General features: G+C 37.1%; 1 protein-coding gene and 1 long non-coding RNA gene across 3 annotated transcripts in view; both read right to left on the bottom strand.

Annotated features, from left to right (window-relative positions):
* Positions 1 to 7,873: 7,873 nt before the first annotated feature.
* On the bottom strand, positions 7,874 to 8,742 carry LOC148595278 (uncharacterized). Its single transcript, XR_015913196.1, has 2 exons — positions 8,191 to 8,742; positions 7,874 to 8,160 (listed from the first exon to the last, which is right to left on the bottom strand). It is a non-coding gene; the product is annotated as an uncharacterized LOC148595278 (long non-coding RNA).
* Positions 8,743 to 9,263: 521 nt separating this feature from the next.
* KDM7A (lysine demethylase 7A) overlaps positions 9,264 to 15,810 on the bottom strand; it is a 54,988-nt gene continuing 48,441 nt past the window's right edge. The window contains exons 16-20 of one of the 2 annotated variants that reach the window (XM_088521615.1): positions 14,776 to 14,924; positions 14,405 to 14,613; positions 12,692 to 12,777; positions 11,358 to 11,634; positions 9,264 to 10,617 (exon numbers count right to left, since the gene is read on the bottom strand). In XM_088521615.1, the coding sequence (XP_088377741.1) occupies positions 10,523 to 10,617; positions 11,358 to 11,634; positions 12,692 to 12,777; positions 14,405 to 14,613; positions 14,776 to 14,924 (816 nt within the window). In that variant the 3' untranslated portion in view covers positions 9,264 to 10,522. The remainder of the gene's footprint in view (positions 10,618 to 11,357; positions 11,635 to 12,691; positions 12,778 to 14,404; positions 14,614 to 14,775; positions 14,925 to 15,810) is intronic. The other variant, XM_088521617.1, reaches the window with a different exon arrangement.

The following is a 15,810-nucleotide window of genomic DNA, read 5'->3' as shown; positions in this document are numbered from 1 at the left end:
CCTTCCTCTAGGAAAACTTTTACCTCTGTTCAGATCTTGGTCTAGCCACTCTCCAGACACAGAGAAAAGCAGAGCTGGGCATCTTTCAGGGATCGCAAGACATCCACACTCTTCACCCATGGCCCATGAGGGTTTCAATACCAGAGGAAACAGGCAAAAAGAACAGCCCCACAGAGGCAGACAAGCCAGACAGTCGAAACAGGAAAAGTCCTATTACTTTGCCAGACGCCCCAGTGATGTTTGCAGATTGCTTCAGTCTCCTTAAAAGCAACTTTGCTCTTCAGTCTGGCCATTTGCTCTGACCCTTCCCACTTCCTTCCTCCTCAGAACATCCCAGAGGCCCTCAGTCCCATTAGCAAAACAGAGCATTAGGATCCAGCAGCACAATCCAGCTGAAGGAATTCCTGCCTCCGAGAGAACAGCTCCTGGGTAGAGCGGAGGATCACACTGCCTCCCTTCCCATCCTATATGTGACTGGCAGGCATTTCCCAGGACAGAACCAGGGAGCTCTGAATCACCCCAGGTCTAACTGGGAATCCAAAAACAAAGCCAACTGTGGCACCTCCTGAAGGACCTTAGAAGAACAAGCTACATTGCTGAAGAGGTATCACTACACCCACTGAGGCATACCTTTAGATCTCATTACACAACTGTATGCTGGGTCGTCCACTTTCAGCCAGAGCATGCAAATCTAAACAAAGTATTCTCTAAAAAATCCTAAATCCTTATTGCTTCTGCCTATAAATCCACTCTGTTATGGCCCGATTACTTGCAGCCATTTCTATCGCTCCGTAGTCTGACTAATGGCTTCAGGTATTAAACCTGTTCAGTATGACTCCATGGAAGTGAAAACCTATGTAATAATGTACTTCTGTTTAATGTCTCTCGTGACAAAAATATAGTATCCTTAGTGCTAATTTAAGGAAAATTACAACGTGTAGAGTTTCCTTGCCATTTTCTACCACTATGTACAATTTGTTCTGAGCAGTCACATAGTATCTGCAAGATCTTTGAGCTATATCATAATCCGTGCTTTAATGCTTCAACTAATGACTAACGCTTCAACTAATTCAGTCTCCACAGAATATTTAACAGATCCAAGATTGCAATTTATATTGCTACCCATCTTTTAGAGTCCTTTTCAGTGAATTACATGCCTGCTGCAGAACAATATTCAGGTTTTTCTTCAAGCCATGACCTGTAAAATATGCAGCATGAGTTAGCATCAGTGCATATAAACATACTTTAGAGAACTCTGAATGTCCCAAAGAAGTGGAAAAGAATTTAAACATAGTAATTTTTTAAGACTACCAACAGCACTATTTTCCTGTCAATTAAATGTGATAAAAAAATAAAAGGACTCTTTTCATCATAGTTGGGGTAAAAATGGTAATACAGTGGGAATTTGGTAACTGAGGTTCTATATGCTGTTTAAAATCCTTGGAAACTGAAAGACATGGGATAGAAGGTGAAAAATATACACATACTTAATTGATATTGAACCAGCCATAAATGAAGACAATTGCACTACTGCAAAAAATACACAGAGATAGAGTTTGTGATTTGCTAAAACATTGCTGACCTCCTCAGTTCTCTAATTTTATCAATGGTTCTCTCTTTAAAGCAGTTTTTTTTTTCATTTAATAAATGCATTAATCTCTGCATATTTCACCTTATTCCATGTCTCTTCCTACACATTAAGAGATATTAGGCATTGAGTCTTATAGTCTATATTTTTCCCCTAAGAAACAGTATGGTAAGTGCTATTTAAAATGTACTTTTCAAAAAAAGGAAATTAACAGCAGCTATGACATTACTGAAAATAGTTGATAGTTCCTATAATAGCAGTGCTGCATATGGAAGACATGAGCAAGGTAAGGTTTGTGAGAGAAGGAAATGACTTGTACCAGAATCATGCATGCTGAAAATTACATTTATTTCCCACTCTCCAAGTATATCAGGTGGTCTAATATATGTCATTTCTCCTATAAACCTCACTCATATCAGGGTAGCTATGGGACACAAAACACCAAATCTTTTCTTTCTGCTTTCTTTATAAATTGAATTCTCTTTTTCAGGGAAATTCACTTAGCCCTGAGAAAGGATTAACAGGGCGAATGCCTAAAATGATTTTATTTAGCCCTGGAAGAGGTACATTAAACAATGTTCTTGTTTTTTTCCCAAAGCATCTCACTAATGCCCCTTCTCTGAGCTGCTGGAAAAGCCTGGGGAGAAAGAAATCATTCAGATGTCACGTCCCATTTAATGCTTGGTCTCCTTCCTAAAACTATGACAATTTAGCCTCACTTGTGGCACTTAGTTTTATGACAGGCACATCTGTCCCCTAGTCTTTGGAGCAAGATCAACTCATTTCACAGCAGCCCACAGCGCAGCTAACAGACTCCCCTGCCAAGGACCTGGGCTGAACATGAACAGGCCCAGAAGCAGAGACTCCTTGCAACACTACCTCATCTGAGCCAGCTAGTTCTCCTTCAGGTCACTCATTTATATAGTAAACATGCTCTCCTTCCTCAGGAGGTAGAGCCCTGTGAGAACACTGGAGTGGGTACCTCTCAAGGAAAAGCGTATGAGCCACATGGAAAGGGCTCTGGCCAACACTTCTACATGATTTTAAATGACTACTGCTGGTCAGGCACAGCAAAAGCCTGATGAGGCCAGAACTATAACTGATCTGTTTAGGAATCCTTTTTAAAAGAAAACATGACGATCTTGTCAGTAACTAATAATCAACAGCTTACAAACGAAGCACATGATTTAGTGTGTTTTCCACATGAGTGCTAGCATGAAAAAATAATCCAGTTAAAGCACGCTTACATAGCAGAGATCTTACCTTAGAATACTAGAATAGAAGGTACAAAAGTTTTGTTGGTTTTGGTTTTGCTTAAAAAGCTGACCTGCATCTTCCTGACTTAACCAGAGTGTACAGCAAATGTTTCTCACAGATAAACCTACATTCTCTCACACTGGGGGGAAACTTTCCGTGCATTCATTGCAGTAGTAAAACTTAATATCTTTTTAGAGTAAACTTCCAGGCAAAGTATCACAAACAAGCAGTCTCTTTGTATATGGTATTTTAGTTGACTTGTATGTTCCAAAGAAGAATATTTTTTCCAAGACCAAAGTAAATACTGTAGGAATAATACAGATAAATAGATCTATTAAGCCAGACACAGTTTAAGCTTCAGCACTTATTCTAAAGACTAAATTAAAGTGGCTTAGTTTAGACAATATTCCACCTTGCAGCAGATTCAGGGCCAGTTTACTTTCTGAGCTCTGGCAACAGAAGATTTTATTCCTTGTCTTATCAGCCAGTTCTACTGCAGGTGAACATTTTAGTTGTTGACTGCTGTAAAAACAAATGATGTGACCTGGTCACATCGAAGTGAGCAATGGTATCATTTCAGTCCTCGCTTGAACTTACCAGTGGTAAAAGTATACATTCAAGGGCTCCCAGGAGAAATACTTCTATATAAAGAAACAAAAAGTTCCTACAGAAACCAGTACTGAGCAAGATTCACTTTCCCATATTCATCCTACTAGCCAGGTTTCCATGAGCAATCCAAAGTTACATCTAAACAAAACAAAACAAACAAAAAAAAACAACAAAAAAGATTGAATGTGTAAAATAATTAGCCAACACATTAACTTCACAATTTGAACAGGAGATGGTAAAACCTTCAGACAGAGTTGACTTCTACTAGATGCACACGTAGTCAAGGTTGCATGCACTCTACTGAAGAGTCTACCTCAAATCCAGTGAAAGCTGCTGATATAAAATTAAAAAGGCAATGGAAAAAACCCCAATACTACAATCTTCTGCTTGGCAATGGATTCCCCAACGGACCATTCCCTGACTATAGAAATTCAGCTATTTTGCCATATTTGGTAGCCCTGGAATCCTTAAAATCTGTCTGCCCATTGGGAAAGAACAATCCACCCCAAATAGAAAAGCAGAAAAAAATGAGAAACATCGGTGTTAAAGAAAATACAGAAATACTGATTCTGGTGCAAAAAGCTATCCAGTAACACTTAAAGCAGAACTTTCGAATCTTTCACAGATTTTCCAGTGTACTATCCTACCGAACAAACAGTGGTCATAGGGAAAGGCTTTGAAGTGTAACTGGTAAAGGCTAAAGGACATACAATAAATATGGTTAAATAGGTTTTTATACAGGTTTTTATTTGAATTCCACTGAGATCAAGTCAATCTGTCTGATGAAAATGCCTAGGTGACAGCCTTGTCTTTGACCAATTACAGTGATGAATGCGTTTTTTATAATATGTGATTGTGCTGATAAGACTAACCGCTCCTTCATATCTTTGGCACATCTTTAGCTAATCTTGACAAATTTACAACTGATTTTAACACATGAATTCAGAAACTGTAAAAGGCACATCCAAGAGCATTTATGTTCACTTAAATATTTAATCTTTATCCTCTATACTTAAATTAACGATTTTTTCCTCGTGATTTTTTTACTCCACTCCACCTAAATTTGTTTTGAAAGAGTACAGAAGTTTCTACTCCCAAATTTAGAAGACTACCGTGTTTTACACTTTAGGCTGCAGAACTCGTTAGCTTGTTGTTATTTTTAAGAGCTATTTCAATCTTGCACGGGAGCAGCACACAGTTTGACTAGGACAGCTCTCTTGTACTGTGTCTGTAAACACCAAGCACAACGGAGACCTTGGCTGTGAGCAGATCTCCTAAACATTGGAGCTGGTAGAAAGTTCTTTGCAAACTCAAGCAGCTCAAGAAGGAGATGCTGCTTAGGATGCTCAAACGAAACATCTTTTGCCATCTGGTTCTTCCAATCCCATTGCTGCATCATTTATCCAAAGCTCTCATAACAGGGCCACCACTGGGACCTACACATCGGTCCGTATGTAGCACTGAAGCTCAGTATCACAGCACACTCTTTGCCAGAGAAGAAAACACATTACACTGAGTGTGAGCGCAACACAGCAATGCCTCCATCTCCCCCGAGCACAGCCCCCAGCCAGGAACTGTCATACGGAGTGAAAACAGGCAGCACTGAAGGCTGAAAAACAGACACTGAAATGCTGTTGGATAAATCAGCAGCGAAACCACCCAAGACAAAAGCGAGCAAGATAAAAATGAGCAAAAGGGTGCAAGAGAAATGTCCTCTACCTGGAACGGCACACTACTTCAAAAAGAATTGAGAAATGAGTCAGTCGTCAGAAGCATGGGGCAAATCTGAACACAAATTAAGAACAAGCAAGAAGAACATGAAAATAACATCTGACACCCTGCTTACAATTTACACTGTTTCTCTAGATCTCTAATAGGACAAACCATAGAGCATTCCCATCTCCCCTTATATTTTAGGATTCAAAAAGAATATACACATCTTCACAAAACGCATTTAGTTGCCATATAATATACTTAGATTGAAATGAAATTTGCACTCGGAAAATAAAAAGAAAATGAGAACATTCCTTCTCACATGTCTCCAGTAGTCTTAAAAAAGCGATGAATAACGGGCACAGAAATCAGAACTAGAAAAGCATTTTTCTCCTCAAGACATTCTATACAATCTTCTGTATTTACACTGAAGCAAATGAAAAGTCTGAAGAAATTAAACACTTTAGAGTGCTAAAAATCAAAACATAAGCAATACAATTTTTTTAATTTCAGTATTTAAAGTACAGAAAGTGGAATCTATGAATATCAAATACAAATTTAAACAAAGCCACTTGTCCTCCCCTAGAATAATCAATGTGAACTACTTATAGAAACTTACAAATTTAAAGTAAAATTGAAACAAAATAAATACTGTACATACACTTTCCCTGCCTGCAGGCAAAAGAGGATGGGAAATACTGTTATGAATTGAAAAAAAAAATGCTCTTAAAGCTGCAGCATCCCATTTCCCAGCCAAATACTTAACACAGTAGTGCGTTTCTTTAAAAAGGAAGACACACAAACACCGACCCCTACTGAGCAGACAAGCTAGTATTTTCAGAGACATTAGAAAGGAAGATAGAAATTAGACTATGAGAGTAGAAAAAGGAGAGGAAAAGACAAACAGGCCAGCAAAACATTACTACAAAACTAGTAAATATAGCCAAGAACTATCGCCTTTTTTCAACTGTTTTTTCTTTTTTTTTTTTTTAAAGAAAGATAGGCCAAGGAATTGGCAACAATAGACATTTCCCAGCAGAAGTGACAATACATAGCAATATAATCTCTTAAAGTGATCCCTTTCATTTCCTTCCCACAACATGAAACTCTTATGGCTTAATTTATATTAAAGTAGAAAAAAGTCTTTTTTCCAAAAAGAAATGCAGTATGTGAAGAACATGCATTTCCTTATCAGTGCTACTTATATTTCCCACCTACTGCAAGATTTATCACTCATTTGCTTTCAAAAAAAATGGTTATTTGGGTTTTTTCTTTTTTCTTTTTCTTGCTTTTTTTTTTTTTTTTGAAAAATGGATGTTGCAGCTTTTAATCTTGTTTAACCACAAACAGTAAGGCCCTTGGTTCCGTTTATATTTCTTCTGTGAAACAGAGTAGCTCTGGGCTCAACTCAGTCCCAGGAGCCACAAACAGCATTTAATGGTCTGGAAGTATTATGTGAATGAACTCCGAAAAAGACACTGGATTTGGGCTGGGGGGAATAAAGAGAGACATGGGCACGTGGAGCCCAAGGAGGGCACTAGTTGAGGGTACCACTTCATTCTAGCTTCAGCTCTGCTTAGTCTCCACAACTATAAAACGGGGGTCAGCAGGATGCATTTCAGCGCCGACTCTGAAATTATGCAAAAAGTTGCAACACTTACAGCTTCATGGCCTCGTGAATGAGGAAGAGCTTATGCCACACAGCAAAGCCTAGGGAAAGCTGAAGCTCTCTAAAATGGGATCATGACACTGTGCTCTCTTATCTCTATTAAAGGTAACACAATATCAGCTATCCCCCAAAAAAGAAGAAAAAAAAAACAATCCCCCCAAACTTCTATGTGATCAGAAAGTAACAACTGTAACTCAACATCTAACCCTTTCAAAATTGGTTTTAAGAATGGATTCATGTAGAGTAGTATAGGTTGCATAGGTAAGCTACCTCAGAGGTCGTTAAAGGCTACCCTGTAGCCAGGGTTTATTAGCAAGTATGGTAGGAGGGAAAAAAGGGAAAGTTGCTGGAAGAATCTTTGATATAGTTTCTAGGTGGTCTTTTCATTTGCATGTGGGTTTTTTTGTTTGCTCTTTGTTTTTGTTTTTTAACTGCAGGAACTTGAGAACTTTCGACTACTTCATTTCCTCCTGTTCTGTCTGTCTGTCAACAAAAAAAGAGCTAACATTTTATATCAAATCCAAGTTCTTAGACTTTTTTTTTTTTTTTTGAAAATATTCTCCTTGAAACTGAGTTACCATAGCAGGCTTAATTCTCTGGGTTGTCCATTCAGTATTCCCCACTCCCTCCCTCATAGCCCTTCTCCATCTCTAGAGTGTGACATCAACAAACCAAAAATAGAGCTTTTTCTCTCCACTACTACAACACAACGTTCAGTTCATCTACAAAAGATTGGTGCAGTAGTATTTTCATCTAGAACACAATAAAAATATTCCTACATACAAATACACAAAACAAGTGAGGTCACCACATCCTCTTCATGAGCTACCAGGAGACTTTTTTTTTTCCCTATTTTCATTTTCTTTCTTTTTTTTAAAAAAAAAAAATATATCATGGAAAATTCTCTTAAATAGCCTTTTCTTTTTTCTTTCTTTTTTTTTTTTTAAGTGACACAATGAAGTTTTAAAAGTAGACTTCCAGAGGAAGCATGGGTATCTGAAGAAAATTGCAATGGACCTCTGCCTCTTGACAGCCTATGAAGAGACTATTACATAAACTCACAACAGTGGAGAGCCACTTTGATATAAAAGGGAGAAAGAAGAATAGAGAAAGAATGAAAACAAGACAAAATACTATACATGGGTCCAGCCAAGCCTGTGTTCCCAACAGTAAGATACAGATTAATAACAAAGATCACCAGGAGAAAGACCTCTTATATGTCATGTAGACAGTAAGATTATATAATTCATATTTCAAAATTCCTTACTCCAAATTCTATTCTGGCATATACTTCTATTTCAGATTAGTGTCACCAAAAATCTGCCTTTAAGGAGAGTTCATACCAAAAAACTGCCTTTAAGGAGAGTTCATTCTTCATCTCCCTGTGATTTTGCTTGCTGCCCCTACCAGGAATTTTCTACATGTAAAAATTAAATAGTCAACAACAAGTAATTTGGTTCTATATGCTAAAGCTAAAATGGTTTTTAAAGCTTGGCAGGCACAAACTGATTTGCTCAAGCTTAAACAAAGAGAACATTTATACAGATATTTTAAATTATATTGACATATATGAGAAGATAGTCTAAGTATTCTCTCTTGACTACTTCCAACTGAAAAAAATATAACACCTGAGAAAAAACAAGTAGTTAAGTTCACCTTCAGCAACTTAAACTTTCAGTTTATCTTCTGCTATTTAGTAATCTCACCTCCACTGCTAATCATGGAAGAGAGAGGCCCTAGTTTTGTAAAATCATAATTAGAAAACAGAAAAAGAAAAAAGAAAAAAAAATCCACACACCTGTAAAGTCAAGTCAACATAGTGTAAAAGCAGGGCTACAAGGAATACTCATAAGATACCATTTTCAAGCTCTGGAGAAAGTTAAGCCATGAAAGCTAACTGACTTATTTGCAATTACCTTATATTTTGATCTTAATTTAGAAACAAGAAAGCATGGTGCTAAAGAGTTTTGTCCCTGCAATAATGAAAAACACCTGACATCATTAGAACTTTTTCCATTTCCAAAGGCATTCACCATGTAGTCTAGATAAATATAACTTTGCACAAATATTCTGGAAAGCCAAACTGAATTTGTTTTTAAATAAAAAGGGACAACTCCAGTACAGAATATGGAGGAAGGAAAGGCCGGTATGCAAATTCAGTTCAATTCAATGAAACAGATAGCCAAGTCTCAGTATTTTACTCTTTGCAAGCATTTAAAAATAATAATAATTAAAAAAAAAATCAAAATTTATCATTAGCATATTAAATGTTTTCACTTTGGCTGGACCCTGCAAAATGCCCCTTTTTTCCAGAATCAAGTAAAAGTATTCCCCTTCCAACATCATTCCCGTTTCCCCAAATTTAAATATTTAATTTTATATTACAGAAAAATACATTTTTAAAATCAAAGTTATTTACAATAATTCAGAATTGGCATTTGCTATCAGCTCTGTGTGAAGCTTGACACAAATGATCATTCTGATACCAGTAAGCTACTTAATGCTTATATATGCACCATTTAAGACTTTTAACCGGCTGTCACGTCTCGTCCACCTTTGAAAGCAACACACGTTCTCCTGCCTTCCTGACTCCTCGCTAAAATGTATTTAAAGTACAAGAGTAATATTTTAATGCTCATTCCATGCTATATTAAACAATATGCCAAATCTTAAGAGTATAATGTCTATCTCAAGATGTTATTTCAGAATAATTGTTCTGAAGAAATATGCATCTTAACTCATCTCCCCGTTCCTCCAATAAGATACATGAAGATTCCCTCCTTTGTATCAACATTTAAATAATCTGCATAAATACAAGTTCAGGGAGCCTTTTTTACAGGAGAAAACCATCACAGCTAGATCAAACGTCACACCAGGAGTAAAAGCATAAATTCCAATTTGAAGGAAAGGGGTGCAGTTTAAAACAAGTTAGCTACTGGACTGCCATAAGAAGGTTCTTCTGTCTTTAGGAGAGTCTCATCTAGTCCATCAAATAAATAAATCTGTATAAAAGAGGACAGGTCAAAAATAATCAAGCTGGCAGAGAATATGCACCTTACAAGTCAACAAAAGCCCAGCCAATAGCTTATAAAGAGCAGGAAAAAAAATAAGATTCCATATGCCTTAATTTAAAAATAATTAATAATGCATCTCACCCCTATTTAAGACTATAACCTGAATATCAAATTTAGGAGTCCAGACTAATCACCATTAATGTGGCTCTCCACTGCACCAAACATACATTATCAAAACAATTAAAAACTTTCACATTCTTAAATCTAAATTAATAACCCCCACAAAAAGTCTTCCAAATAAATAGCTTTTTAAAAATGAATTTAAAAGTTGTCAAAAATCTATCAGAAATAAATTATTGATAAACCACCTTCATCATCTTCCCCTTACTAGGTCAGACACTACCAGCAACAAATGATATTCAAGCCCTGATGAGAGACTATTTCTCAGTCCGCGTCTCTCTGAAGATTTCCCCATTCCCATATGGTTATTGCTGAGCAGGTGTGGCACAGTGAAAATGCAGCATTGGGTTTTTTTTTTTTGTTCATCAGGCAGTGTTTTATATGGTACATGCAAGTCTGCTTCAAGCAGAGGGTTAACAGCAGCTCCAGGCTCTGTTGACCTCAATACTGGTCTGTGTAGGAAAGACAGCAGTAGTAGAAGTAGCAGCTACATTAAACAAAGAAGCGTGCGTGGCCGTTCCGGTTCAGCTTCAGGATCTTCCCAAGGCGCTGTTTAGCCGTTGCCATTCCTTTCTTTGGACGTTTGCCTAAAAAAAATGAAATCAAGTAGCTCAGAACAGCATTTTGTCATGAGAGAGACAAAGATGAGGCCCAGCCTGGTCAAGCTGAAGCACACAATTTTCACCTCAGTCATTTGCAGAAAATGCTCTTTGTTCGTCAGTTTTAGAGCAAACAACCATAGGAATTCTAACAGAAGCAGCAATTTTTTTTTCCTAAAATCTGGTCATCATTATCCTAGATAAAGCGATCATATTATTTCCAACCATTTCTAATCTGAGGAAGGCCAGGAAGTGCAGTAAGGAAGAACCTGAACTAAGCTCTCTGGATTTCACTCTAGTAAATTATTCTGTAAGTTATATGAGTACAAAACCAGGCACATGTTCAGACCAGTTTTGAAGTGTCACGGTTTTTAAACCTGAGCTTAAGAGGAAAATATCTGTTTTAGATTGGTATTTTAGAGTATAGTTGTGGTTCTGTTTTGATCCCTTTTACAATGCATAACATATATATGCAGAAATGCAATAGTACCTATGAAGGTTTCTCTTGGGCTTGCATTCAGTTAGCTCTTTCATTCCACCCCGTACACAACCCACACCAAATTTAAGTGTCTTCAGGAAGCCCATTGTGCATTTTCCTCAAGTTCCAAGTCTGTCCTCCCTGCAGTTTCTGCATCTAAAAGCCATTTCTGATGTTTACAGGCTCCTGTACTTGGTCTTCCCCGCTCCCTCCTTTGGTGGCAAGGGGACAGCAGAACTGGCACCATTACCTTTTGTCGCCTGGTTGCTGATAGGGGGTGGATTTGATGCTGGCCTCTTGGTGGGATGCAGCGGTACGGACAAGGACGTTTCACCATATGGCCTGTCAGGACTGAGACTGCTGTCACTCAGCCGGCACTCTCCTTGAATCAGGCTGGAGTCTCGGGTATACTTGCCGTGCTGAAAACTCAAGCCGTTGTTGTGGACTACGTTCCTGTTTTCCTGAACCTTGTGACTGGCTTCTGATGCACCCTCTCTCTTGACATATTTTTGCGTTTTACTTGCATCCTGGAATAATCATGAGGGGAAGGAAAAAAAAATGTGAAAGTTATTTGCTTCTGTATAAAAGCTCACTGTATTTTTTCTAAGTACACTACTATATGTAAAAAAAGCACAGTCTAATAACAGTATTTCTTTCCCATAAGCACTTTTTCCATAAGTACTTAAAGATAATAAAATACATTAAAATCAGAAAGTATAGACATTGAGTATACTAGTATGCATAATTAATTTGCAATGATCAAAACAAATGCAACTGCTCATGATTTCTCATCTTCTGTAACAGCTTTATCACAATCATTGACTACTTAAAGCAGGCAATTTGTTTTCAATATTCAGCTGATAACAGATTCTAAGTTGAGAATTACAAACTGTAAAGAATATCAGGCAGATCAGTGTTCCTGGAGAAAAAAATCTATAAAAAGTATGCAATTAAAATACAGTTGAACAGCACTGGTATTTTGCAATTTGAATCATTCCTAAAACTTCTACCACTCACATCTTCATCAGAACATATCAGAAAGTTTATACAGTAAGATGCATAACCTTTATTTATATACTCTTTGCTGGATTCCACCCATGCTTCAGAAAGCAAAAATATTCCTACTGTTAGGCTATTGAAAAGCTATACAAGTTTGACAGTGTAATTTTCCTAGGTAGGTATCTTTAGTTCTGCTCCTCCTGATGCTCTGCTTGAGAATAATAATGAAGGAACAATACAGCGCTTTCCCAGTTAAGACTGAATGCAAATACACTATTTCCATTTTTTTTTCCAAGATATTGTCTTGAGCATCTCCATTCTAGGCACTAATGCATAAGAAAATTTGGGAGGAGCAGAAAAGAAAATGAAAGACAGAAGCGTCACAGAAATATAGTTTTCAGTTACCAGCACCAGTATTACCTACTATCAGATATGTCTGTATATATGTAAAATGAGGTTCTGGCTTGTATGCATCTATGTACTAGTCTGGAAAGACCTTCCCACTCTGTTTACTTTCTGTACTTACAACTTCATGAACTTTCTTCTATAAAAATTGTATTTACAATGTTTAAAATATTGCTTTACCTGAGGGGTAATCCTGGAAGCTTCATTCAGCTGTCTAGCCCATGCTGAAGTCCCCAGGTCTCTTTCCTCTTCCCTCACAGACCTACCTAAAAAGAAGTTCAACAAGCTTAACTTTTTAAATCAACAACGACTAACATATCAGTTAATTACATATTTGAGTAAGTTTAAAATTAAGAAAAAAAAAATCAGAAAAAATATTCCTTCAACTCCATTTGGTTTTACAGACTACACTAGAAAAAAAAATCACGATATAAGTACAAATAACTGAAGATAGATATATCCAAAAAAAGATCAGCTGAACAAGACCATTTGAATTTGAAATAAATAATATGGAAGAGAACTTACTTCCTTGCTAGCTTTTTCAGTTTTCTAACATGTATTTGTATCATTAGGAGTTTGTGTAAACATGGAGACTGTCTTTAATTTACAGTTACTATTGACAGTTTTCTTTCTAAATGCTGATGTGCTGCTATTCAGGTGCAAAAAAACGGAACAGACTCTATCCTGACAGGCTTATCATAAAAGTGTCTGCACTGAGAACAAATATGCAATATAGTTAACTGGTAAAACTCAAAGATCTCCCAGGACATCAACTGATTTCAAATTTGTTAATGACTGAAAGGTCTTGCAAAATACTGCTGAGCTATGAAGTACCAAGCTTCATCTTTTTCACCCATGAAGTTTCACACAGCAACACAGTTATTACTTTTTTTCAGAAAGTTATAAAAATTCAAAGGTACTATGCATCTGAGTGCTTTTTTTGTTGTTGGTCTTGGGGTTTGTTTTCTAAAGACCTATAGCTTTGGTTTTCTGAACATAGTTTCGGAAGTCACATTAGGCTTTCCTGTTATCTACATGCACAGGAAATCAACATACTATTATTTGTTTGAATTACTGCGAACACTCTATCTGCTGGTGAGGATCTATTTTATTCCACATCAACAAAGACATCATTGTCTTCCATTCTATTCTCATAAAAAGAATTTTCTAACACAGTGACGCTTTTTCTCTTTGTTCCTAAATTCCTAAATGATTTTCATTCCTTTGAGGAAATTAGTGGCCACGTTCTTTTGTCATTCTCTGTCATTTCCAAATGTATTTAACAGAATCTCTTTTCTGGAGACATCAAAAAGTCCTGACAAAAAGCAGAAAACAAACAAACAAAACACCCTGAACTCTCCTCTTCAAGACTAGGGCTCTCTGTTTGCTGCCCCAGTGACAGCACCACAGCACCTACCTAGAGACCTACCAACATGTTCTTCCAACAGAAGCTTCAATTTACTGGACTGCACTCAAAGTGGAGTTGCAGAAAATGTGCCTTTCACAAGTGTGCCTTTCAAAGACACAGGAAGGACGAGAACCTTCAAGCAGGTTCCTATGTAACACACTTCTAAGAAACACACATGCAGTAAAAGCTGCAACTGTGCAAAGTGTATGAACCTTTTCTTGAAGATGGTTGCACTTAGCCCTAACTTTGAAACTCTTGCAAAGATGCCACAAAATGTTTAAATGCTGATACTTGATGATCTCTCAAGCTAAATTTATCCCAATTTTCAGAGGTTATTTTTAAGGCAAAAAGACTGATTTAAAAAAAAAAAAATTTTTATTCACCTCAAAACTTAACTGCAAATTTAAAAACTTAATTTTCAGTACTTATTCTGAATAGTTAGCCTAATAACAGAGAACAGCACTGTAATTAATACAGGTACCTACCACATTCTACTGTTTTGTGGCTCTGAGATGGCTGTCTGTCTTTATGCTTACTTCTGGGGTAGTTTCTGTGTTCCTGAAGAGAGAATCTTTTATCTGTGCAGTCTGTGCTTTGTGTGTGACCTGGTAAACATGTGGTATAGTGCAATCCTGCCATAGAAAGCATGCCCTGAATAGCTTCTTCTTCTGTACTTGTCGAGGTAGGACATTCCCTAAAAAACAGAGGATCGTTAAACAGTTCAAGACAGAATCCAAAATTTCTCCCAAGGAAGTATTTTCACACTTATGTAAAGCAAAACTACACATACGTCTGTGAGGAAAAGTCTAACATTAATTAATAAACAAATCTCCCCTTACATGCTTAACATGCTTACTTTTTACTGGGAGTTTCATTTCTAGATGGCTTCTGGGTAGTTTGACAAAGGTCTCTTGTAACCTTGAATTCCTCTCTGAAATTTGATGTTACTTCCTGTTTCTCTTCATCACCTGAGCTTTCTGACTCCTCTGTGGAGGAATCCTTCTGCTGGAACAAGAGCAAACAGTATATAGAATGGTCATCAGGCCGCCTAAAATGGGGCTGCTACTTTAATTCATGCAAAAGGAGTAATTCTAAAACTCCTAAGTTTAACTTTCATATATATCTATTATTTAAAATGCAATTTATCTGAATATAGGAATGAAAAAACTGTATATCCAAATTTTGTGACACTGATTTAGATGAGTACAGGCATCAACAATATAGACAGCAGTTTGAAAATCTATCTTATTACAGAAAACACTGCGCATTTTAAACCACCTATCAAACTATCCCCCTACAAGAGTATCCTCCTTAATGGAGAACGAACTATGTTTATCTTCTGTGCTCAAATTGGAGAAAAAATATGGAGCAGGGTTTCAAGCAGCAGCCCAGAATTGAGAGCCATTCTATGTATCCTACCCTCAGGTGACGGCTTCTGGTTCTTGCTTTTACAAATGCAAGATAAGACAGATGCTACTGATTGAAGTTATGAGTGACAGAAGCTCCCAAATAAGTCAAAAACAGAGCAGGAGCAGAGACACAGCATCTGAGCCTCACTTAGAGCAACAAAGCCCTCATTTCAGGAATGGAAGAGCTTCTCAGCTCCCCCTGAGATTACAGCTTGTATGAGAAGCGTCTCTCACAAAAGGTGGAACAAACATATCTGACTCAATGTGCCATCACGTGAACAAGATAGATATGTTCATCTCAGTAAATCAGAATAATCTTCTATTTACTAGTATGGAAGAAAGACTTTTTCAAGGTCTAAACTCAACATGATATTCACTAAAAACATTAGAAGTGGAAGATGAGAACATGGAAGAGTCACAGCCCTGAAAGACTGCCGCCACCATTCCCATCATCAAAATACAGCTAGAATGTACGTCAGTGT

Source organism: Tinamus guttatus, unplaced genomic scaffold (assembly GCF_059628265.1).
Source record: "Tinamus guttatus ecotype Peru unplaced genomic scaffold, ASM5962826v1 Tinamus_guttatus_pri_ptg000125l, whole genome shotgun sequence".
Classification (NCBI taxonomy): domain Eukaryota; kingdom Metazoa; phylum Chordata; class Aves; order Tinamiformes; family Tinamidae; genus Tinamus; species Tinamus guttatus.
This window is presented reverse-complemented; position numbering and strand designations above follow the sequence as displayed.